Source organism: Schistocerca serialis, chromosome 6, assembly GCF_023864345.2.
Source record: "Schistocerca serialis cubense isolate TAMUIC-IGC-003099 chromosome 6, iqSchSeri2.2, whole genome shotgun sequence".
Classification (NCBI taxonomy): Eukaryota; Metazoa; Arthropoda; class Insecta; order Orthoptera; family Acrididae; genus Schistocerca; species Schistocerca serialis.
This window is the reverse complement of record NC_064643.1, coordinates 754335977-754363256: the sequence shown is the minus strand read 5'-3', so window position 1 is coordinate 754363256 and position 27280 is coordinate 754335977. Positions and strand designations below refer to the sequence as shown.

Sequence of the window (27280 nt, the reverse complement as noted above, 5' to 3'; positions counted from 1 at the left end):
TTCCCTCGTACGAGGAGCGTTCAGTAAGTAATGCAACAATTTTTTTTTCTAAAAGTAGGTTGCTGTTTCCAGAATGAGATTTTCACTCTGCAGCGGAGTGTGCGCTGATATAAAATCCTCCTGGCAGATTAAAACTGTGTGCCCGACCGAGACTCGAACTCGGGACCTTTGCCTTTCCGGGCAAGTGCTCTACCGACTCTTTTCTTTTTTTCCTTTTTTGTAAAAAAAAATCTCATTTTGTTTTCTTTTGTTCGTTGCATCTGCTCGGGGCGGACGTCGTAAGACATCCGTTTAAGTTCGTTGTTGATCGGTTAACTCAGTTTTATTACAGAGGGCAGCTAACCCTCTGACCAAACACGCTGAGCTACCGTGCCGGCAGCATCTGAGCTACCAAAGCACGACTCACGCCAAGTCCTCACAGCTTTACTTCTGCCAGTACCTCGTCTCCTACCTTCCAAACTTTACAGAAGCTCTCCTGCGAAGAAGATCCCGAGTTCGAGTCCCGGTCTGGAACACAGTTTTAATCTGGCAGGAAGTTTCATATCAGTGCACACTCCGCTGCAGAGTGAAAATCTCATTCTGGAAACATCCTCCAGGCTGTGGCTAAGCCATGTCTCCGCAATATCCTTTCTTTCAGGAGTGCTAGCTCTGCAAGGTTCGCAGGAGAGCTTCTGTAAAGTTTGGAAGGCAGGAGACGAGATACTGGCAGGAGTAAAGGTGTGAGTACCTGGCGTGAGTCGTGCTTCGGTAGCTCAGATGGTAGAGCACTTGCCCGCGAAAGGCAAAGGTACCGAGTTCGAGTCTCGGTCCGGCACACAGTTTTAATCTGCCAGGTAGTTTCAGGTTGGTGTTGTTCAACATTCCAATACACCATATTATTCCCCACTCCTTTGGCTGCAAAACACTATTTTTCATCTTCGTTCAATGCTACGGCCTTACGTCATCTTACAGGGAAGGCCTGCCGCGCGGTCTTCGGCGCCTTGCCACGGTTCGCGCGGATCTCCTCATCTCCCCCCCCCCTCCCCCGCAGAGGTTTGAGACCTCCCTCTCGGGCATGGGTGTGTGTGTGTGTGTGTGTGTGTGTGTGTGTGTGTGTGTGTGTGTGTGTGCGTGTGTGTGTGTGTGTGTTGTCCCCATCTTGCAGCATTAGTAACCTACCCTTGTCCATCCAAATACTGCTTCCCACGGAGTGCAACCTTCTTTGGGCCGAACTGATCGAAGTTGGGAGGTATGAGAGACGAGGTGCAGGGTGGATGAGAAGGAACAGTCCAGTGAAGTTTTGTGAGCTTCTCGCGGGTGTGGAGACCTGTGTGAAGCTTTGAATTGTCATGGAGATGGAGAAGTTAGTTGGCATTTTTGAGGTGACGAACAACCTGAAGTCGTTTCTGTGTGTGTGTGTGTGTGTGTGTGTGTGTGTGTGTGTGTGTGTGTGTGTGTGTGAGAGAGAGAGAGAGAGAGAGAGAGAGAGAGAGAGAGAGAGAGAGAGAATTACTAAGGGACCAAACTGCTGAGGTCATCGGCCCGTAGACTTACACACTACTTAAATCAACTTAAACTTATGCTAAGAACAACACACACCTTGATATGGCGCCTCAAACCGCGCGGCCATTCCGTGCGGCTGAAGTCGTTTCTTCAGTTTCCTGAGGATAGCGCAATACACTTCAGAGTTGATCGTTGCACCATGAGGGAGATCATCAAACAAAATAATCCCTTCAGAGTTGCAGAAGACCGTCGCCATCACTTTACCGCCTGACGGTGTGCCTTTGGACTTTTGCTTCTGGGTAGAGGTTGTTTGGCGCCATTCTACTTATTGCAGTTTTGTTTCAGGTTCGAGGTGATGAATCCATGTTTCATAGCCTGTGACGATGTTCGACAAAAAATTGTCACGGTCAGTCTCGTAACGTGCAAGCAACTACGCCCAGATAGTCCGTTTCTCTTTGCTGTCTGCTGTTAAGCAGAGAGGTACGCAGCAGCCACACGCCTCTGAGTAACCCAACTAGTGGACGAGTGTGTCAGCACTGTCAACAGAGACGTCCAGCTCAGCAGCGAGGTGTTTGATTGTGATCCGTGGATGACCTCGAATCAGAGTGTCCGCACGGTCCAACATTGCAGGAGTCACAGCCGTGTGCTGCCGGCCGGCTCGCGGGACATTGGACAGGTTTGCGCGGCATTGCTGCGATGATGACAGACGCCTCACCCAACGACTCACTGTGCTTTTGTTCACTGCCAGGTCCCCGTAGATATTTTGCAGACGCTTGTGAATAACTGTGATGTTCTTGTTTTCCTCCAAAAGAAACTCGATAACAGTCTCTGCTTGGAAAGCAACTCAGTTACAGACGCCATTCTGAAGACTACATATAGTGCTGGCACCTATCGGAGCTTCATGAAACTATAGCGCCTGAAACAGGAATATTCCGCGATGTCCCACAATGAATTGCGCAGTCTTTCAACCGAAACTGGCTGAGAAAAAAAATGTTTTTATTGCTTATTAAACGCCTTTCGTATGTTCTTATGGAAATTAATTCCATAATACGCTCATCTCCACTTCTACTAATATGAAAGGGCGATACAGGCGTACACGGAACATCAAGATGCCAACTCAGTATTAATAGCGCAAAAAGAGGATGGTTGTTTGCAGAAACTGTAAGAATCTACAGGGATTATGCAGAAATACTTGGTCCCCCTGCAGCAGCAGTTTCTCGTAGGTGGCTGGAGCAACGAAGGGTACCAGATTAACTGCAGAAAAAGCGCAGGTCATATCCATATTCAGCATGGGTCGTAGAACAAATACACATAATTATAGGCATATACCGTTCACGTCGATCTGTTACAGCATAGTGGAACATGTTTTGTGCTCGAGAATTGTGATTTTTCTGGAAAGCGAAAAATCTCGTCTATAAAAACCAGCATGAATTCCGCAGTGATCTTGCGAAACTCAGCTGTCTCTGTTCCCCCACGAGACCCACAGTGCTGTAGACGTTGGCGTTCAGGTGCATACCGTGTTCCTCAGTTTCATGAAAGGCATTTAACACTCCCTCGCACTGCGGCTTAGTGTAAAAAAATGCGAGCTTACTGCGTATCAGACCAGGTTTTCGTCTGGGTTCAAGACTCCCTTACGGGTATAACTGAACACGTCACTCTTAACGGAACAAAATCAGCGGACGTAAAGGTAATTTGCGGAATATCGCAAGGGGATATTATAGGACCATTACTGGATGATATTTTCACTCTGCAGCGGAATGTGCGCTGATATGAAACTACCTGGCAGATTAAAACTGTGTGCCGCACCGAGACTCGAACTCGGGACCTTTGACTTTCGCGGGAAAGGGCTCTACCATCCTTTTCTTTTTCATTTTGTTCCGTTTTGTTTTTTGCGTTTGGTCTGTGCGGACGTCACCAGACATCCCTTCAAGTTGATCGTTGATTGCTTTACCCAGTTTTTTTTTTTTTAATTACAGAGGTCGAGCAGCCCTCTGACCGAAACCAACTGAGCTACTCAAGCACGACTCACACCCCGTCCACACAGTACCTCATCTCCTACCTTCCAAACTTTACAGAAGCTCTCCTGCGAACCTTGCAGAACTAGCACTCGTGAAAGAAAGGATATTGCGGAGACATGGCTTAGCCACAGCCTGGGGGATATTTTCAGAATGAGATTTTCACTCTGCAGCGGAGTGTGTGCTGATACGAAACTTGAGTCGTGCTTGGGTGGCTAAGATGGTAGAGCACTTGCCCGCGAAAGGCAAAGGTCCCGAGTTCGAGTCTAGGTCCGGCACTCAGTTTAATCTACCAGGATGTTTCAGGACCATTACTGTTTACAAGGAATATAAAGTATCTATACTAGAACGCGTTGGAAGCTCTTTAAGGCTGTTCGCAGATGATGCGGTTGTCTATAAGACGGTAGTAACGGCAGAAGACGGCAACTGTTTTCGGAAAGGCAATGGTGCAGTCTCCGGCAGTTGATTCCGAACGTCAATAAACGAACCATATTGTGCATATATAGAAAAAATATCCACTACGGTACAACTACACTGTTGTTCACCAATTGCCGGAAACAGTAACTACGGTAAAATAACTACAAGTATCTTAAGTGGAATGACCACATAAAACATGTGTAACTTTTACAGTCAGCTGTTGGAAACGTATTCAGCAGCAGTTGCAACCAGCTAGAACAAACACCCCATGTGCTGGAAACAGCTGCATTACCTTCACGGAAGGAGGAGTGCTTTACGTACACTTATTCTACTTTACCGTGTCAGAGGAAATATTTTCTCCAGAAATATTAATGCAACTGTCAGTGCTGCTTCCTTCTTTAACACATTTCCTGCGAAACTACTCTTGTTGATGTTCTCGTTTTGATCATTCATCTTCCCCTCTCCTCCACCGCTTCCTACCGCCTCACCCTCGTTCTGCTCCTCTCATCAAGCGGGAAGACGCAGTGACGAAGACACTGGATATTCGAGGGACTATTTCCGGGAAAGCTTCTTTGGAAAGTTATACGGCAGCTGATTTCCTGTTCCATCCTTGTACGGTCAAAGTTTGCGCTTTGTCTCCAGTGATAGTGTCGTCGACGGTACGTTATACCTTAATCTTCATTTTTTTTCCTCCTTGTCTTCATCGTGTATCTCTCACTCGTGTCCAATAACCCGGCGCCGACGACATACCAAGCTTCATTTTAACGTCCCCTTCCTTTTCCCCTTCGTTGCTGCATCTTCTTTCCTCCTTTCGTTTGCTAACATGAGCCATGAGTTGATGTTATCTTCCGAGAACTTTGTTTAGTTTACTTTTCCTACATGTAAATTTGAAGTAGAGGAATATTACGACACCAACAGCTTTTTGCCCCATACGGCCTCAACTGGGGTCTGATTTTTATTTAGAGTGCGTCGTGTCTAATCAGAATACCTGGATAACGAAAATTTGTGTGTAACTAGGACACTACCCAGGACCTCTTGCACTTTTACTCACTTTTGAACATTACATCCACTCGTGAGTGTATTAAATCCTCCATGAAGGCCTATTTTTCCATTTTTTTACTTGCATTTGTCTGATAGAGATTCAAACTGATAGGAGACACAAGGAAACCAGCTACACGAGTAAGATGACACTGTAATTTGAATATACATTAGATAAGCAACTATATTATTGTAAATGTTCTATACATTCAGAATTTAGCTCAAAAATACAACAGTTTAGATACATACAGCACGTGTGTGTCGAGGTGTCTTCGGTTATAGCAAAATTTACTGTGGAAGTATACAACTCTTCAATATCTTTTATTTCTCGGTGTAGAAACATGTTTGCAAAATGGCTCCGAGCACTATGGGACTTAACATCTGAGGTCATTGGTCCCCTAGAACTTAGAATTACTTAAACCTAACTAACCTAAGGACATCACACACATCCATATCCGAGGCAGGATTCGAACCTGCGACCGTAGTGGTGGCGTGCTTCCAGACTGAAGCACCTAGAACCGCTCGGCCACCCCAGCAGGCAAACATGTTTACAGGGAAGAGCCATGAATGCTGTAGCATCAACAAACCAATTTATTTGATCATAATACTTCCTTAGTCCAGATCCTTTAGCAGCCTTCTGAGGTAAGTGTATTAGCGTATTATCTGATAGGTGACGTTACGTCATTCAATTAGACATCATCCTTTCAAAAGGTAAGAAAGAAATTATCATTCTCTCACAAGTAGTTTTCCCCACAACCTCTATACCTTTAAACTTGTATGTTATTTTACGTTATACTGAAAGTTTCATGGAGAAGTGAAGACATTTCCGATACGGCTTTGTCTTTTGGACATTATTTTTACGAATTCAAAAATAAAATGTTATCTTTCATTTCTGTCTCTGAATACCTGTGTTCTTACATACATGACTAAAGAAAATTTCAAACTTTGAAATGTGTCCGGTATTAGAAATTCTCTAAACAATGATTACCTTTAATGCTCGTGTCCTGTACAGGATTTTGTAGGATTAAGTAGAATATATGATGCTATCTTTCTGTATTTATACAAGTAAAATCCCACTGTGCTTCGTTCTCGTGGAAATATTCGTGAATAATTTGGTGCATTATGGACATTGAGATAACTTTTCTGATAACCACTCAGTTTTTCATATAACATTATTCTGAGGCTGTTTCGTTTGTTTTTTAACTAAAATGTTTGTTTCTTTGCAGGTAAGCACATCTCTGTTAACCACTTCTGCCATTAAGGATCGGTGAGTCAATGCTATGAAATATATTTATATACAGCATGTATATTTCTTGGTAGCTCATTTTTTTTTCATCTGCAGCAAATATAGATTAGATGAACGTAGTTTTAATGTATAATGCAGATGAAAGCTAACTGTTTGCCAAAAGATTATTTGATGCTGCAGACTTCAGAAGGAGACGAAAGACAAGAAATAAGACGAAAATGGCCGTTGTCGCGTTACCATGTGTACTGTGAACTTCTAAACTTATAAGCTGTTACCGCTCTATAATGTGTTATTTTCGTCAGCTAGCTTAAAACCAAACATCAGTGTGAAGATGTAGAATGAGAACTCTTTTGTCTATATAGACGTAGAAAACCACCTGAACGTAATTACTTCCGATACGAGACCAATGCGGCTCGCTATTGCTCCGTGTATGGTTGACCTTCATTTTTCTCAAGCGAACACCCTATACGTTTGGCTAAATCAGCGGATACTTCACTAAATCACATGAAGAGAGAAACTGTTAATGCATAGATTTTTTCCTAAATATTAAAATTAAATTTGTTGCCATACTGAATGTGGAACCATAGTACGGCAAGTGGTCTAATTGCTCCTACAAGAATTCCTCCTATATTCCTATCAATGCATGAAACATCGAATTAAGTAAATGATTTTGGTTTTGAATACTACCCGTCTTTGATGTACTGCAAAAAATTTTAAAATATTCGGACAATTTTTGAGAGCGCTAAATTCATATTCTGAACACCAGATTTTCGGTGGTAATCGAGACTACTAAGTTTCTTCGAAACACGAACTGTCTTTCTCACACTTCATTTCGGATTAAATTTTTCTTTTAAGCGACGTGAAAAAAAAATACTTGTTGAATTACTGTTAGTCATTTCTTTTCCTGCTTTTGTCATATAGACTCATTCACATAACAAGGAGAGTACATGGAACAATGTGAATCTGATATAACTGACGGTTATAATTTCGGGACATTCTAACAGTATTCAGTAACAAAAGTTTTGGCACGGGAATGTACTGTTTAGAAGTTTTCATGATGTCTACACCCTACGTTAATACTAGGAGCGGATGTCATCAGACGTAGCACAGCAGTGTTAAAACCATTAGATCTCATTACCACAGCCTGAGATATCAAACAGTGAGTCCGGAAAGTGCGTGAGGTATTGCGTCATTATGTCATAACAATGTCACGGTGGCCCAGTCCTGGCATCAGTAACACCACGAGAGCTTACACATTTTTCCGTATGTTTCATCTACCCGCTGTTTCTCCATATTCCTTCCATCAAAAGGAGATTCCCTCTCTGCTAAAACAGACATTTTAATTTGTTATAAAAAGTATTTAAATAATTCCACATTTTTCTGTATACCACCTCGGTAATTAAATGTAGGAGCAGAATGCATATCACTTATATCTGCTATTTTTTCGATCATGGTTCACGCTTGATCGGATTTTTATATTTTAACGAGTATTAATTGGTAATGTTCAATTGACTGCCAGTTTCCAAACAAAAAAAGTTCCCCTGAGCCATTATTTATACGAATTTCCCCACTTCCACATAAGAACATGTTTTTAGTTTATCTCACAAAAAATTCCGATTTCCTCCAAGACTATTCCATTAATCTGTGTGTATCCAATTTTATGAAGCTCACTTCTTCATCTTCTTTGGCAGACAATGAACATAACCTCAATTTTTCGGGTCCCGTACCTCTGTTGGTAAAACCGCGATCCTCATAGCATCATTCCGTTGTCCGTCTGTCTGCCTTTTCCTCAGGAGCAGCTAGAAAAATTAAATTAAAATTTTTGTCAAATACTAAGGTCTCAGGTCCCTCGACGGTGTAAGAACTTCTAGATCAATGCAATCAAAAGATAAGGCCATTTGTGCCATATATTTTGATTGTCGCAAACTCACTCATCAAACCTGTAGATAAATTGTCTATATAGGTAATTCAGTTTGTACGGAATTATCAGAGCACGAGACCTCCTCGAACATGGCCGGTTTTTTTTATGTTCAATCTCTACCGCGTAAAGTTATCCTTAAAAATTGGGGAGTCCACATGACGTAGCTTTGTTAAGACTGGACTTACTACAAAGTACTGTTTCCTGAGGCACGCCGGTTTAGTCCGAGGAAATCCAGTGAAACTGGTACTGACCATTTAATGAAGGGCGACAGGCAATAGTGCTATGTATGTAATGAGCACCGCAATTTCAGTAGGTCGCTTCGAATACACATTTGCGCACACATGAATGCCCACATACAGGCACAAATGTAAATATATATGCATAGATACGCTATTTTCGAACCAGCTGTAACAGAAAGCAGGCAACCAGGAACTGTAGATGACATTCCGTAGCTCGTCCCACTAGAAGCGACTGCTCAACAAATCTTGAGGTGAACGTCTCTAAATCTCCCGCCCGTCACTAGATAACAGGCTACAAGCCTTTTACGTCGCGATGGGTCCCATAAATCCCTTCACTGAGGTCGCACTCGATATGCAAACGACGGGGATCGGAATAAGGATACAAGCTGCTTGGTGCGGTGCAACGTTACGGTCTACTGTCGCATCAAACCTCAAGCCGGATTCGAAGACACTGACACGAATGCATCTATTACGGGCGGGTTCTAATAGTATATACGGCGTACTCCAGCTTCTGATGACAATGTTTTCTGTGCTCCCCATTTTACTGGTTGTAGCAGGAAACTGTCGCATTGCTGTCGTAATTTGTTTCTGTCACTGTCTTAACTGGTTTTCATAAATCTGACGGTCATCTCCTCATTAGAGTCTCAAAAATTTCCTTCATGAAAAGTACCTCGTATTTCCAGAGTTTGTTTTTGAATCGTACTGATAGGTCAAAACTGTAGAGTTTAATATTTGCAACTACTAATTTCATACTTCAGCGAAATACTACACGAAGGGTTCCCTTTTCTTTCGGAAGAGTTTCCTAATAGTTTGCATACGGGGTTTCTGTTAGGTAGCTGCTATTTACCAAATTTCATTCGTGAGTATTCAATGGCTATAATAGTGGATTAGTGTTTGGGATGCAGGAGCCCACAATCCGTCCAACTGCTCTAATTTGCATTTCGGATAGTTTCTCTAAATGGGTGTGAAATGCGGGAAGACCTGCAAAGGATCAACCTTTGGCGCAGGAAGTAGCAGTTGACCCTAACGCAAATAAATGTGACGTATGTCGTATACATAACCGGAAAGAACCACTTTTTTATCTGCATTATTGGCGATCGCTCTCTGGAAAACGTGACAACCGTTGAATAACAGGGAGTACGCGATTTAAAATGAAATGACTACTTGAATCTAGTTGGTAGGCAAGCTAATGCCGGACAGGTGTACTGGAAAAATACTGAGGAAATGTAATTGATCTACGGAAGAGGTAGTATTAAAAACTGTGGTTTGACTTACATCGGCGTATTTCTCACCCGTCAGGACTCTTATCCGGTCGGGTTTATGGGAAAGATAACCTCGCAAATGCTGATCGAACTCCAGTGGTAAATACCGCAAGAGATTTATTGTGCGTCGCTGCGAGGTTTGCTTTCATAATTTATAGAGCACATTGTAACACCCCTTTACAATAATGCATAACTATCATGACGTATGTACTTCAAGGATCTTTATCATTTTTAAGTGTAATCGGAAGGCGTGTCCATTTTTATCAATTGAAGTTTTCTTACTTAACTGATTCTGTTCCTGGCTTCGTTGCCTTCTTTTCATGGATGTGAATTTTGTCTCCGGATATGGCTGTTCAAAGAAATATGCTGTTTCTGGATTAGTCCAAATAATGGTGTATTAACTGCCAAATAAAACAGTTTTTCTCATGGAATCTTTGTATTCGTAAATTCGTACATGCCTAGCTCACAAAATATGCCTCATAAAATGTTTGACGATACTCTTATTTCGATAACTAAATATGACTGCTCTTCATATCGGTCTTTCCAACTCATACAACAGCTCTTCCCACCAAGTGTGAGCAAGAAGCATCACAACGACTCCAATATACATGTAAATCAAAGAATTTAGTTGTCGTCGGATTCATTCAGTGAAAATGTTTAAAATTATTCTTACATAAACTGACTGTAATATTACAAAGTTTGCGTATGTATCGATGGAAGTAACTTCACAAAAGTGACATAAATGTCTTTATTACTTTTAATTAACAAATGTTAAATATGTATTCAGTGAAATAGTTCTTCACGAGCAATCAACATCGATCTTCACACAGTTTCTATTTCAGTTTATGTGAAGTGATTTATGCTCGCTGCTATAGTAAATTTCATAATCTGTATTAGGCATGACCACACCACAGTACGTTCCAAAGACAATCAATGAAAAAATTGGTACTTTCGCCGTGCATCTCGCGAAACAACGTTGAGAGTAAAACTGAATAAAAATGACCGATATACGTTTCCGCTAAGCCCCGTCTGCTGTTTTAGCAGAAAAGAAGTGTACGAAGTGCACTCACAACGGGGCCAACCAGAAATCGTAATTTTGAAATCTTTTATATTTATGGTATGTGACGTTCAGAACTAAACAATCAATCCCTTTAAAGCATTTCGATGCAAATCTCAAAAATTCTCTAGAAAATCTACTTTTAAGGTTTACGACGAACTTAAACCCTCTAAAAGTAGGGTTACTTATCTGAATAGTCCGTTTGGCTTTGAGATGTGAAGCAAAGCTCCATTCATACCCGGTTACATTCTTCGACGTTACCGAGGGAGCCAAGCAGCCCGTTGTAAAATATCGCCTTATTTTTTGGAGAAGTGAAATTTCCCCAGTAACCTTCGGAGTCCATTTTCTCGGGAATCTCTGAGAGTTGCATCGAACGGCTTCCGGAGGACTGATATTTGGCTTTTGAACTTCACGTAACATAAATATAAAAAATAACAAAAAATCCGATTAATGGATGGTCGCTTTGTTAGCCACACACCATAAAATGGTTTGCACAGTATAAATGTAGAAGAAGAGCATTACAAGAAAACTGCACGGTGGGTTCTTCGAGATAGATGTGACGGTAGACTCGGAGGCCGTTTCGGAGCGCACAATTCGGGAATGACTGTACAAGTCACGGCCTGAAACAAATGGCAGCTGTCAATACTGTTTAATGATAACTCAAACTATGGTACAAAAATAGTGATTACCTTAATTTACCTCAGGAGAGTAGGAATATACTCGTAAATTCCTTCGGTTATCTCGACTCCACTTATTACTTTTTGTCTCTGATATACACTGCCGGAAAAAAAATGCAGCAGCCTCAAGGACAAGACCATTTTGCTGACAAGCAATGTGACAGGTTGCTTATAATTGTAAGAGTATATCATAAAAAATTCAGATCAAATGAGTCATGTATGTCTAAATAAAGGGTACCCAAACAGTCGCATCAATACACAGTGTATCCCACTCTGGCGGCAACGCAGGCGAATATTCTCGCATGTAAACGATCGTTAAGATGCCGAGTGGCATCTTGCGATAGACTGTTCCAAGCACGTTGCACTATTTGTTGCAATTCGGCAATGACTCTTGTATCTGTTGGGGATCGAGTAAGTTCCCGCTTCATCATGTCCCATACGTGTTCAGTTGGCGTGACCTTGCTGGCCAGGGAAGTAATTGTGCAGCACGAAAAACTCGCTATGTGACAGGAGCCGTATGTGTGCATGCGTTGTCCTGTTGGAAAAGTACATCACCTTCTTATCGAAGAAATGGTGGTAGCACGGGGATAGCAGTCTGTGGAATGTAGGCGGCACTGGTTCCATTGCCTCGCACAAACACCAAATGTGACCACAAATTGTAGCTAATGGCTCCAGATACCACGTAGCCTGGGATGGAATCTCTGTACCTCTGTGTCCTGGGCGAATGCACTCGGCAATTCACCAGGGCTACGCTATACACGTACATGCCCGTCACTTGCATACGGAGAGGATGTACTCCCGTTACTGAAGACAACTCCCCACTCAACGTTTTCACTACCCCAGGGTAGCCTTGATTGACTGTGCTGCGATCTCAGTGGTAGCCTAGCCAAATTCACAGGTGGGCTAGGTCCTGCAGCGATAACACTGTTCCCCATAGTCCCTGGTGACAGACCAGGTGCAACATGTGCCCAGATATCGTGTCTGGATGATGTGTAGTCGGCCTCCGCCACACGCGCGGTGCGTCGATCATGACGAGCATTTCTACTACGTGGACCTCAAGCAGCTGGTCCACAGGTGTGCGAGTGTTCCACACACCACTGTTGAAAGCAGCGACACACCACCGATACATTGTCCACAACGTGTGCAGCCCTTATTCGATACTTCCATCCAACTTCCCGCATGCTCACAATGCGATCCCGTTTAAATGACTGAATCTGTTCGCTAAAATGTAGACTTTCACGGCCGGAAATATCATGTCCATTATAATTATCCGGGCTGTTATGCCGTGGTCGGTAGATGAATTCGGTCTCGATTCCCAACGTTTCGTCTCCGACTGCGGGAGACATCTTCAAGGGGGTCCGTAGCTCGATGGAAGTCCAACACACCCACTGGCTCGCTACTGACTGCAGCTAAATTCCGTGTCCGCGCGCTCCCTCGCCGCGGCGTGACGTCACGTGTTTTGAAAACGTCAGTGCAATTGGCCGCTGTCCGTCGCCGTCGATCGCCGTTGCCATCACACAGTAGTGGACGGGTGGTACACATCTTCTTCAACACCGGCATCCATATACCGTTTAATTTCACGCCCTCCTCCTTTCGGTTGAAATTATTTGGGTGTTTGGCGATTTCGAGTGCCTCCCTGTAGAGCCTTTCGTAATATCCGCTTGTGGCCGCTAGTACTTGCGTCTCCTCGAAACGAATATTGTGGTTCCCTGGCTGGAAAGCATGCTCCGCAACAGCTGATCGTTCCGTTTCTCCTCTTTTACAATTTCCCTTATGCTCTTCCAAACGTTTAGAAACAGTTCTTTTAGTGGTACCCACATAAACATCATCACAGCTGCATGGGATCCTATACACTCCAGCTTTTTCCAATGGTTTGCGAGCGTCCTTGGCAGGCTTGAAGTATCCCTGTATCTTCCTGGTGGGCTTGTAAATTACGGTAATATTCCGCTTCGTCAAGATCCTCGCTATTCTTTCCGTTACATTTTTAACAAACGGCAGGAAAACCTTAGATTTTGCAGTAGCCTGTACGTCAGTATGATTTCTGCGTGGCTGCCTCAACGCACGTTTTATTTCGGCGGACGAATATCCGTTCTTCATTAGTGCATTGTGGAGATGTTCCATCTCAGCGTCGAGCAACTCAGGTTCACAAATATTTCTAGCTCTGTCCGCTAACGTCTTTATACCACCCCGCTTCTGTTGTGGGTGGTGGTTCGAATCCCGGTGCAAATAACGGTCCGTGTGCGTGGCCCAAACTACGATTTTCGTTTCTAAAAACAACCACATCGAGGAAATGTAATTTTCCGTCTACCTCCTCCTCCATTGTAAACTGAAATCTCGAGTTTGTACTGTTCAGATGTTCGTGGAACCGGCTTAGTTCCTCCCTACCATGTCTCCACAGCACAAACGTGTCATCCACGTATCGGAACCATACATTTGGTCTTTTGCTGGCAGTACCTAAGGCCTGTTCTTCGAATTTCTCCACAAAGAAGTTTGACTTAGGGGGCAGTGCTTTAGCCTTGTATGAATGTTAGACGCACTGTTCTATAAATGCAGCACAGTTACTACCTGCAGAGTCAAAACTCAGGGCGCACAGGCATACCTCCTGAACTCACTAGCACTTCAGACTCTCAGTATGCACCCGGGTGCCACTAAACACATTCCTTGAGCGTGTTACATTCTTCTCAGATGTGTATAAATCACTTAATAGTCTCCTTTCTTTCCCATTAATTCCGCACTTCTTCAGGACATCTAAAAGTGTAATTTATCGACCTCTATCACAGGTCAACAAAAACTGCATTAATTTCCGTACTTTTTTCTAAGCACCTTTCTCCAATTATACGTAATGGTCCAGTGGCACTGAAACGTTCCTTTCGTGCGTACCTCGGAACTTCCGTCAAGTCGTACTAAGTCCCACTCACGGCCGCGAAAATCCTCGCCTCTTGCGGATGTGCAGCGCGCGTGACGTATGACGCGACGTACTGCTCTCAAGATATAATCAGAAAAGTTTAATGGCGAACCCGGATTAATTATCTGCTCTGCTACACTATCAAACCACTCTAAATAAGTTTCGCCAGCCAAGCTTTGATCTGCGAGCCAGGGACAACTTTTCACAACTAATTAAGAGCCCTGTAGCCATCTAACTAGTTTCAGGGAAGATTCCGGTGCCCGACCACTGGCCTGGAATATATACACCGATGATAGTTCTGTATCCCGCCTCCAACTCGCCGTTAGAAACTCTCGCCGATAACCGACAAAACAACAGAGAGGAACACAGTTCCAAGCCAAAAGGGAAAAAGTCACACAAATCGTCACCCTCCAGTTTGCACGGAAACAATCCTAGCCAAGGGCAATACTTTTATGCAAACGCCACCTGGAGCTAGCTAGTAACGCCACGCTCTGCTCTGTAGCCCCTTTTCTTTTTCCCCAAAACCTGCTATACTCGCAGAAATAAATAGGGAAGCACATGAGCACAATCAGCGCAATTCGTTGCCCGCGCTCAGGAGCGTACTTCGGAACGCTTTGTAGGGTTTCCGTATCGAAAAATTAACCTCGTTGCTCACGAAGGATCACTGACTCCAGACTCCCAAAGTGATTACCACCTTAGAACACAAACTCAGCCCCAAAGCGCCCACTACCTGCCACCTCCAAGCCAAGAGGACTTCCGACTGACTCCTCTATTTCGTGAGCTCCACACCGCTCCACTAAATTATTTAACATCTATGTACCCAAGTCAGTCAGAAACAGTAGGCCAATGTAGGGCTTCTCATTGGTCATACTCTGCTCCTGCTTTCAGCCCTCCAGTAAGGTGCTGCCTCCTGGCAGGATTTTAAGAACTTTTTCTGCGACGGATGTTGGAGACACCGGCTGTCATGGGGAACTTACCTGCCTGTAAGCCCGCTATGTAGGTTCCGACCAAAACCCATTTAGGAGGATCAGGACAAGAATGGCCCATAGACCCGAGGCTGAAGAAGCCACACTGCCCTCGGAATCCTACCTTGTGGCAGACAAGAGCCAAAGGAAGGGCATATAGGCACGGACAGGCGATGATACGTTAGCAGTACATCTTGCAGATTTTAGCTGAAATGTTCTTCGTATTGTTCTTTTACAACTTTAGATTGCAGAGTAATACATTTTAAAAAAGGTGTAAGTACTTATCTATGGACAACGTCAAACGTTGCTTTCGTCCGCCTTCGATGCTCACGTGGCATCGTACGGAACCCCAGTCGCCGCCGTGACTAGAATACACGTGCTTCTGGCGACCTGCAGCTCGCGGGACGGATTATGATGAGAAAGGTTTCAAAATTCTAAAGTCAATCATTAAAAGCCCTGCAGATATCTAACTTTTTCCAGGAAAGTTTGCGAAAACAGACCACTTGATTGCAAAGGTTCACCGCTAATAGTTGAGTGCACTGCTGTTACTAGCAAATTCCTGCCGATAATGTTAAACAGATAAATAACAATGCAGGAATAATGACAAAACTCAACAGGGGCGAGAGGTAGATAAAACATCGCTCTCGGATTTCCACTGAAACAAATGAAGTTCATTGGTATCAGTTTGCCCTAGCGAAAGCAGTCACTTTTATCCGGTACCATCGACAACTAGCTAATGTAAGGAGAGTTCAAAAAGTTCCTTTTTGACGGTGCTGTTGCAGCGTATACGTAGTGTAGCGTAGCGTTATTTCGATGCGGTTATACAGGGTGAATCACCTAACGTTACCGCTGCATATATTTCGTAAACCACATCAAATACTGACGAACCGATTCCACAGACCGAACGTGAGGAGAGGGGCTAGTGTAATTGGTTAATACAAACCATACAAAAATGCACGGAAGTATGTTTTTTAACACAAACCTACGTTTTTTTAAAATGGAACCACGTTAGTTTTGTTAGCATATCTGAACATATAAACAAATACGTAATCAGTGCCGTTTGTTGCATTGTAAAATGTTAATTACATCCGGAGATATTGTAACCTAAAGTTGACGCTTGAAACCTCCGACGTTCAGTTGCGTGTTGTATCAAACACGGGCCACGGTCGGCGAGCAGCATCTGCAGGGACATGTTATGATGACGACCGTGTTTACGAGTGTGGCTATAGTGCACTGTTGTGGTTTGGTCTAGCTGTCGCAGTGTCCGCATGTAGCGCTTGCTGCTATTGTTATTCTGCATTCGTCTCCGCACGCAGACCAACTGTAGTAAACCGTGTTACCAGACGTCTGTGATAGTGTAGTGTTGTGGGAACTGTGACCATGGTGTATTCGAACTCTGAAAAGGCGGAGATGATACTCATCTATGGCGAGTGTCGACGAAATGCAGCTGAAGCCTGCAGGGTGTATGCAGAACGGTACCCGGACAGAGAGCATCCAACGTGCCGCACATTGCAAAACATCTACCGCCAACTGTATGCAACAGGTGTGGTCGTAGCACGCAAACGGATCCGTAACAGGCCCGTCACAGGAGAAGCGGGTGCAGTTGGTGTGTTAGCTGCTGTTGCTATGAACCCACACATGAGTACACGGGACATTGCGAGAGCCGGTGGACTGAGTCAAAGTAGTGTCATGCGCATATTGCATCGTCACAGCTTTCACCTGTTTCATGTGTCGCTACATCAGCAATTACATGGTGATGACTTTAATCATCGAGTGCAATTCTGTCAATGGGCATTAACAGAGAATTCGTTGCAGTTCTACCTGTTTACCGATGAAGCGGGTTTCACAAACCACGGAGCAGTGAATCTACGGAACATGCATTACTGGTCCGTGGACAATCCTCGCTGGCTCAGACAGGTAGAGCGAAAGCGACCGTGGACTGTAAATGTATGGTGCGGAATCATTGGCGACCACCCCATTGGTCCTCACTTCATTGCAGGCGCCCAAACAGCTGCAACATACATCGCGTTTCTGCAGAATGATCTGCCAACGTTGCTCGAAAATGTCCCACTGGAAACGCGTCGACGTATGTGGTATCAGCATGATGCTGCACCTGCACATTCTGCAATTAACACTAGGCAGAGCCTTGACAGGATGTTAGACGGGCGTTTCATAGGACGTGGAGGACGCATAAATTGGCCAGCCCGTTCTCCTGATCTTACACCTCTGGACTTCTTTCTGTGGGGTACGTTAAAGGAGAATGTGTACCGTGATGTGCCTACAAACCCAGAGGATATGAAACAACGTATTGTGGCAGTCTGCGGCGACATTACACCAGATGTACTGCGGCGTGCACGATATTCATTACGCCAGAGATTGCAGTTGTGTGCAGCAAATGATGGCCACCACATTGAACATCTATTGGCCGGACATGTCGGGACACACTCTATTCCACTCCGTAATTGAAAACGGAAACCACGTGTGTACGTGTACCTCACCCCTCATGGCCATGTACATGTGCGGCTGTGAAAAAGACCAATAAAAAGGTGTTAGCATGTGAACGTAATGTGCTGTTCCAGTCTCCTCTGTACCTAAGGTCCATCACCGTTCCCTTTGGATCCCTACGTAATTCGGTGCTCTCCGATACACACGATCGAACAGCGGAGGAGTGGTACTCAAGCGTCAAATTTAGGTTACAATATCTCCGGATGTAATTAACATTTTACAATGCAACAAACAGCACTGATTACGTATTTGTTTATATGTTCAGATGTGCTAACAAAACTAACGGGGTTCCATTTAAAAAAACGTAGGTTTGTGTTAAAAAACATACTTCCGTGCATTTGTTTATGGTTTGTATTAACCAATTACACTAGCCCCTCTCCTCACGTTCGGTCTGTGGAATCGGTTCGTCAGAATTTGATGTGGTTTACGAAATATATGCAGCGGTAATGTTAGGTGACTCGCCCTGTATATGCACACGGGAAATGCGCAAGGGATTAATGTGGCATTCAGGTCTTCCTGACGTGCGTGCGGTAAATACGGTAACGTGAAGTATGGCAACGTCGTTACCAAATGCGTCTGAACAGGACCATCGTGCTGTTATTCTTTTCGTGGCTGCCGAAGGACAAACACCGGTAGACATCCCTCTGGATGGAGGAAATATATGCTTACAAACACATCGAATAGCGTCTAGTACGCTGTAAATAGCGTCATTTTGTTTGATCCTTCTATCTTGTTTTCTTGCTAAGTGCTAAGTAACATCGAAGATTATTTTTCTCATCAAGTAATTTTTGCTTTTTCACTATTGAAATAATTTTCATTAAAACACGTTTACCTATTTACTTCCTACTTACGGATAGCGTAGGTTTTTTATCTGCGAACGTAACTATCTTTTTGGTCTCAGACATTTCGTCTTCATTGTAGGAGAGCACTAGTAAAAAAGCAGTACCAGGACCTAGTATAATTTTTCACTGTGTTATGAAAACAATGAAAATGATACACTAAAGACTAAGACGGCACGAAAGCACAAAATCTTTTTCTACGAGGGTCGTCTCAAAAGAACTTCATACTGCGAATGCGCGACTCCTACAGTGGCATGATGAAGTTGAAATTCAAGGCGCTTGTGATTTAGGTTGACAGTCATATATGTATTTACTGGTTCGCGTTGCTGTGCCTGGAGTAACTCCGTTTTAAAATGGAAGCTGGGACAGAATCAGGTCGGATTACACATAGTAACCAGCGTTCCTGCATCAGAATCGAATCCCTGCGTGGAAAGAAACCAACGCAAATTTACAACTCTTTAAGAGAGGTGTGTGGGAATAGCGTAATGGATCGCAGCACAGTATGACCGTGCTCTGCTCGTTTCCGTGAAGGTCGGGTAAGCACTGAGGACAACCGAAGAAGTGGAATACCGTCAACTGCAACAGACTATACCTCTCAGGTTATTATTAATCACATTTCGAGAGAGGATCATAACTGGAAAGTCGAAGACGAGAATAGTCGCTGACAGGTGCGTTCCGCATGATCTGAGTCCAGAGCAGAAAGCAGCTCTCAAAAGAATCGCAGAATAATTGCTTCAGCGTTATCGAACAAAAGGAGAACAGTTTCTGGAAGGGACTTTTGCACTTGCAGAAAACTAAATACGAGATTTTGAGCCAGAACTGAAGCCCCAGTCGTCATAACGGATAAATTCCAACTCTCCACGCTTGAAAAAATTCCGCCGCCAACAATCAAACGTGAAATTGACAATTATCTTAACGTATGACAAATGGAGACATAGATGCAGACAGAGTGGCTCAGGGGACGTCTGAAAGAGGCGCGCACTACAAGCTACTTCTGCAAAATGTTTTGAGTCAGAAAATTCGTCTTAGTTGTCCTGACATGCTTGCAGCTGGTGTCCTCATTATGCACGATAACGCAAGACCACATATTGTGTAGTGTAACGACGTAAGTTTTGTATAAATGATTTTCTTTGGACATATGACCATGTGCAGACTTCGTCACCTACGTCAGTTACAACACACTTAAAAATTATTTAAACTATTTTTTTTTAATTGTCTCTGAATGCTTCTTGAACGAAACTGTAAAACATCATTTGAGTCGTATGCGCAGAATTACGTCACTAAGTTCAATTGGTTTGCGTAAACTTTTTCAATTTAGATGTCGTTTGTTTCTCCTCAGAAATTATATTAATGCAGGTTATCTGCTTTAATAGATATTAGAACCACATTGAATAGACTTTCAAGATTCAAACTCGTGATGAACGTTGTCAAAAATTAATAATCTTGTCAAATAAATTACGTAACATTATTCTTCATAAATAAATTCTCGGAACACGTATTTAAACTTTAGTAGCATCCACTAGTTTATTATCTTCCTACATATAGACGTGAACCTGAGCCTTGACAAGATAGGACTGAACATATACAACAAGATTAAACTTTCTATGACGTCATTGTTGTAGAAACATTACAAATTCTTGATTTTCAATTTTTAGGAGCACGACGCAACAACTCTGTTTCAGGATCTTCTGTTGCTCTTTGTCTGTCGACCCGCGACCTATAGTGGCCAGCAATTTTCTCTCTGGTCCCAGCAGTGAAGATGCTGTCTCCGTTCGTTGCGCCGGCCTCTCCGTACATGAAACATAAAAAATAAATACAAAACTTTAGATAATTCACAGCCATTACAAATATTACAAAAATACATAAACAAAACAGTAAATGAAACTTAAATTCACCTGCAAACTGGGCTGACACTGGTGGATGAGTGACGCTTCAATTTCGCGTCCCACTACAATTGCCCTACCAGTGAGAGGAACGCTCAACAAATGTGGATGGGAAATAATTCTCTACCCACCACACAGTACTGATATGAACCCACCCGACTATGGTTTGTTTTCCAAACCGGAGGAACAATTTCGTGGAACACTTTTTGATATAATTGATGAAGCGTGTGGTGAGGTGATCCAAATAATCAGACAGCTTATCAATGAAGGTGCTCTGTCCGGAATACAGAAGTTGCCAAAACTTTGGGCAGCTGTCATAAGGGAGAATGGAGATTATACTGAAGGCCAATAAGGATATTTTGTAAAATAAATTATTTTCTTTAATTTTGTCTTACAACATGCAGAATTTTTGAAACGACCCACGTATAATAGGAGTGAGCTCCGTCAGAATAGGTTAACTTCCGATGTGAGGAGTACGGCAAGTGAGAGAGGGAGGGATGGATTTACGTGTGTGTAACAAATCTCTTCCCTCTATAATTTCCTTCCTTCATGTCTCCTCTGTGTTAGCACGGATGACGTGTCACTCATTTGTACTAAGGATGCACTACACGGGAGGTGCCTAGCTACTTCCTCCGCCTTGAGAGGAGTGAATGAGTTCAGAATAATGTTGACCAACCTGCATTCTTCTGTCGTTGTTCCCTGCGCAGAAAACATCACGTAGGTCACGCCTCCGTTCTCTTGAAACTGTAAAAACTGTTAACGGGCAACTGGTGACGTACAAGTAATTGAATTGGTTTGTTTAAACGGAATGCCACTTGCTTTTCATTAACAGAGTACGAGAAACTGCACAGTTATAGACCACTTTACGAATCACAGATAATTCCCATTCTTCACACAGTCACAGAGAATTAACAAAATAATGAATTGTGTGTCTGCGTAATTACTATCAAACTAGTTTTCAATAAGATTGCCAAAAATCGGAGGTTACTAATTAGGATTTTAACCAGTACTGGTCGCGACGGTTGAAACGTCCCCTTAAAAAAATTTATGAATGATTGTGCTGGTAAACCCCTTACGTTAGTTGATTTTCAGACAGCTGAGCAGAACTGAACGTACTCAGACATTTCTCTCTTTGCTTATTCTGATAAACTCTAAACTGACACACAATATTTTTAGCGCAACGCAATCTGACTTTTAATAATCCCTACAAAACAATGGCCCTGACTAACATTAAGCTATACCTTTCACAAATCACTTACCTCACAAAAATCTTCGCTACTCGAACTACAGCAATACAGCGAGCGCCAATACTGCCAGCTAAATAAAAGATTATAACTACTGAAGGCACTAACTACTGATAGGCATAGTTAGCAAATGAAAGATTTCGAAAGAAACAAACAATGTATTTACCTTAATAGTGTTCAAAAGTCATTATATATATACAGGGTTATTATAAATGATTGAAGCCATTTCACAGCTCTACAATAACTTTATTATTTGAGATATTTTCACAATGCTTTGCACACACATACAAAAACTCAAAAAGTTTTTTTAGGCATTCACAAATGTTCGATATGTGCCCCTTTAGTGATTCGGCAGACATCAAGCCGATAATCAAGTTCCTCCCACACTCGGCGCAGCATGTCCCCATCAATGAGTTCGAAAGCATCGTTGATGCGAGCTCGCAGTTCTGGCATGTTTCTTGGTAGAGGAGGTTCAAACACTGAATCTTTCACATAACCCCACAGAAAGAAATCGCATGGGGTTAAGTCGGGAGAGCGTGGAGGCCATGACATGAATTGTTGATCATGATCTCCACCACGACCGATCCATCGGTTTTCCAATCTCCTGTTTAAGAAATGCTTCTGCTTTAGCCTTTTCCGTAAGATTTTCCAAACTGTCAGCTTTGGCACGTTTAGCTCCCTGCTTGCTTTATTCGTCGACTTCCGCGGCTACGCGTGAAACTTGCCCGCACGCGTTCAACCGTTTCTTCGCTCACTGCAGGCCGACCCGTTGATTTCCCCTTACAGAGGCATCCAGAAGCTTTAAACTGCGCGTGCCATCGCCGAATGGAGTTAGCAGTTGGTGGATCTTTGTTGAACTTCGTCCTGAAGTGTCGTTGCACTGTTATGACTGACTGATGTGAGTGCATTTCAAGCACGACATACGCTTTCTCGGCTCCTGTCGCCATTTTGTCTAACTGCGCTCTCGAGCGCTCTGGCGGCAGAAACCTGAAGTGCGGCTTCAGCCGAACAAAACTTTGAGTTTTTCTACGTATCTGTAGTGTGTCGTGACCATATGTCAATGAATGGAGCTACAGTGAATTTATGAAATCGCTTCAATCATTTGTAATAGCCCTGTATATATATATATATATATATATATATATATATATATATATATATATTAGTTCATGACATCCAGTCTTATAAATTTACTGTCTCTGATGGACACACGTCCAGATCATCCGCTCTCAAAACTCCGCCATTTCCCTCCCCACATCCACTTCTGCTGGCGGCTCACCTGTTAACAGCCAACTGCCCAACACTACAATAGCAAATTCCAACAATGCAAACCAGCCACAGACTTCACACAGCACAGTCAGTGATTTTCATACAGAGCGCTACGTGGCGTCACCAACATAAGAACCTAAACAGCCTACTTACACGGTCAACATGTCTGTACTCAAAAGACTGCCGATCGAGCACTTGCGTTTACAAACTAGAGATTGCTAATTAAGTCTCACCCAGTACCGAAGCCGCGCGGAGCGGCCGCGCGGTTTGAGGCGTCATGTCATGCACTGCGCGGCCCTTCCCGCCGAAAGTTCGAGTCCATCCTCAGGCAAGAGTGTGTGTGTTGTTGCTGTTAGCATAAGTTAGTTTAAGTAGTGTTTAAGTCTAGGGGCCGATGACCTAAGCAGTTTGGTCCCTTAGAAATTCACACACATTTGAACATTTGAACCAACACCGACCGCGGCATACAGCAAGTCTGTCCTCCGGGACTGCCGATAGAGCTCTGATATTACAGCCGAATCTCTTCGCCCGCCATCCAAGTTAGGTGCGACCCAAGGATCTCCAAAGAGCTTCGTCAGCCTTTTCGTTTAGCTGTTGCTTATTACTGTGCTGGTAATTAACGCTTTTGAAATAACGGAATGATAGCCTGCTATTGAGAGATGCTTTTATATGAAATGCAAGTAAATTCACTGTTTAGTTTTTCTAATATTAATAACAGAAGTTTCCATTTCGGCGCACTACTTCCGAACACAGCAGGCAGTCGCTGAGAAGGACCACAATTTAGGCAGGCTTTCTCACGATACAAGTACCGAATAAACATCTGTCACCGATACCTCACACCACGTTCTTCAAACTGCTGCCTTCTCAACTGCTGTTAGATGAGCTTCTTATGGCTGAACACGATGGCCGTAGAAGACTCCGCTATATCTGCGCAACATACTCGGGAAATTAGAACTCCACACTCGGCACAGTCTATAGATCGTTGACGTCATGGAATCACTCTCATCGTGGTGAGCTGCTGATTTACACTCTAGCACGAAAGGTGCGCTCCCCTTCGATTAATCCGTTTTGACTAGAAAGTCGCTGGTGTAGAAGGGGCTTTACGAGGCACCCCGCAGTTCATCAGAGTTATTCACACTTGACGGAACGTCACAGTCACGTCAAAATATTCTCCTCTGCAGGTCAGATGGTGGCATTCACACACGCCGTCAACGGAGCGTCATCGACAAATCACGTTACGTCACGTCACGTCAGCGTCACGGCAAGGTTTCTCGGGAAGAATGTTTGGACGGGCCGTACTATAGCCTACTCGGCAAGCAACTATTACATTAAGTACACAGAGTGAACTAACACGGAAGTATTCCCCACTGATTGCTATTGCGAAAAGGTCTCAATATGTACTGGAAGACAATACTGAGATAAAACATTTTAGTCTATGCACTGAAGGAATACGTTGCAAAATAAACGATACACATCTTGTTGAATGTGCTTTGCTCGCGATTTTTCCAGTGGAATAGCGAAAAGAAGAACCGGAAGTAAAGCTGATACGGCATGCAGAAGTTTAAAATAAGAATCATGATAAATTAACGACGAACAGCAGGTAGCAGAAATATATGTAAACGTAGTTCAAGTACACTAAAACGGCTCATCTAGGCAGACCATCAGCTTCTGTCGAGGTGATATTGCACGCCTACATCTTGAATTTCTCTTGGTAATTTTTATTTGTAGCTTGCTTAACAGGTAAAAAAATCTTTTGTTTAGACATTCTGAAATATTTACAGAACGGGGAACCGTCCTCTCCAAGCTCCTTGTAAAGAGTTGTGGAGCTTTCCTTCTAATTCTCGATTTTTTAACATTTTTTCTAACCCAGACAGTTTTTGCTCTCTGTTCCTCGTCATCAAGTGCAACAGCAATCATTGCAAACTGGTTTAAACTAAAATTCGGCGTTCTATGACTATCTTCCATGAAGTACGAAACAGCGCCTCTAATGAGTATTTTGTGGAAGTATGTACAGAAGCTGATTACCCTCTGATACCTAATAACAAAGTACGTAATACCCTATGGAAATCCGACGAAGCAGTCATGCATCAGTTCCACTGTCATTATGGTAATTTGTAAAAGTCATATTGTAAACACAAGTTTTAACTGTCATTTACGTAATTTGTAATAGCTTTCAGAATTTCATTTGTATAACCTCATTGTACCTCCTAGATTTAAGTTCTCTGACAAAAACGTGGATCAAAAATTTCACAACGTGGATATAAAATTTCGCAATCTGTAATAGCTTTTTAAGTTTCTATGTGTGCAACAACTTTGCACTTCCTGTGTGTAAGTTCTTTGACCACATACTACATGTTTGAATGTAAACACTGTGCATATCACGAGTTCACGACACTGTAGTGAAATATGCACCTAATATTAAAAAACTAAACATAGTGGTGAAAATGGTAACAAATGTTCAACTAAAAATACACACACACACACACACAAAATTATAATAAGGTTAAAATGGCTCTGAGCACTAGGGGACTCTACATCTGAGGTCATCAGTCCCCTACAACTTAGAACTACTTAAACCTAACTAACCTATTATCGGCAATAATTTGCTAGTAACGGCGATGTACTGAACTATTACCGGCGAACCGTTCCAATCCAGTGGTCGGTTTTCACAACCTTTCCTGGAAAAAGTAAGATATCTGCAAATTTTTAATTATTGACTTTAGAATTTTGAAATCATTCTCTGAATCTGCGGAGCGGCACTCACCACAATTCGTCTCGAGCGCTGCAGATTGCGTGTGTTCTGGTCACTGCAGGGACTGTACTTTCGTGTGACGCCACGTGAGCATCGAAGGCGGAAGAAAGCAACGGTTGGTTGGTTGGTTGGTTGGGGAAGGAGACAAGACAGCGTGGTCATCGGTCTCATCGGATTAGGGAAGGAAGTCGGCCGTGCCCTTTCAGAGGAACCATCCCGGCATTTGCCTGGAGTGATTTAGGGAAATCACGGAAAACCTAAATCAGGATGGCCGGACGCGGGATTGAACCGTCGTCCTCCCGAATGCGAGTCCAATGTCTAACCACTGCGCCACCTCGCTCGGTGAAGAAAGCACGTTGTCCATAAAGAAGTACTCATAGCTTTTTTTAAGTGTATTTTTTGCAATCTAAAGTTGTAAAAGAACTATACAAAGGACATTTCAGTTAAAATCTGGAAGATCTACTGTTAACGTACCGTTGCCTATCCGTGCCTATATGCCCTTCCTTTGGCTCTTGTGTGCGACAAGGTAGGATTCTGAGCGAAGTGTGCTTTCAAATGGTTCAAATGGCTCTATGCACTATCTACATCTACATCTACGTGATTACTCTGCAATTCACATTTAAGTGCTTGGCAGAGGGTTCATCGAACCACAATCATACTATCTCTCTACCATTCCACTCCCGAACAGCGCGCGGGAAAAACGAACACCTAACCCTTTCTGTTCGAGCTCTGATTTCTCTTATTTTATTTTGATGATCATTCCTACCAATGTAGGTTGGGCCCAACAAAATATTTTGGCATTCGGAAGAGAAAGTTGGTGACTGAAATTTCGTAAATAGATCTCGCCGCGACGAAAAAGTCTTTGCTTTAATGACTTCCATCCCAACTCGCGTATCATATCTGCCACACTCTCTCCCCTATTACGTGATAATACAAAACGAGCTGCCCTTTTTTTGCACCCTTTCGATGTCCTCCGTCAATCCCACCTGGTAAGGATCCCACACCGCGCAGCAATATTCTAACAGAGGACGAACGAGTGTAGTGTAAGCTGTCTCTTTAGTGGACTTGTTGCATCTGCTAAGTGTCCCGCCAATGAAACGTAACCTTTGGCTCGCCTTCCCCACAATATTATCTATGTGGCCTTCCCAACTCAAATTGTTCGTAATTTTAACACCCAGGTACTTAGTTGAATTGACAGCCTTGAGAATTGTACTATTTATCGAGTAATCGAATTCCAACGGATTTCTTCTGGAACTCATGCGGATCACCTCACACTTTTCGTTATTTAGCGTCAACTGCCACCTGCCACACCATACAGCAATCGTTTCTAAATCGCTTTGCAACTGATACTGGTCTTCGGATGACCTTACTAGACGGTAAATTACAGCATCATCTGCGAACAACCTAAGAGAACTGCTAGGTCATTTATATAGATCAGGAACAGCAGAGGTCCCAGGACGCTTCCTTTGGGAACACCTGATATCACTTCAGTTTTACTCGATGATTTGCCGTCTGTTACTACGAACTGCGTCCTTCCTGACAGTAAATCACGAATGCAGTCGCA

The 27280-nt window shown here is 43.2% G+C and overlaps 2 protein-coding genes across 2 annotated transcripts in view; both read left to right on the top strand.

Moving 5' to 3' along the window:
• Positions 1–6223, top strand: part of LOC126485069 (uncharacterized) — a 486075-nt gene extending 479852 nt beyond the window's left edge. The window contains exon 5 of the mRNA XM_050108671.1: positions 6179–6223. Within this exon, the coding sequence (XP_049964628.1) occupies positions 6179–6213 (35 nt within the window). The 3' untranslated portion in view covers positions 6214–6223. The remainder of the gene's footprint in view (positions 1–6178) is intronic.
• Positions 6224–10519: 4296 nt separating this feature from the next.
• The window catches only part of LOC126485068 (sterile alpha motif domain-containing protein 1-like), a 43319-nt gene continuing 26558 nt past the window's right edge, over positions 10520–27280 (top strand). Inside the window, exon 1 of the mRNA XM_050108670.1 lies at positions 10520–10533. Within this exon, the coding sequence (XP_049964627.1) occupies positions 10520–10533 (14 nt within the window). The remainder of the gene's footprint in view (positions 10534–27280) is intronic.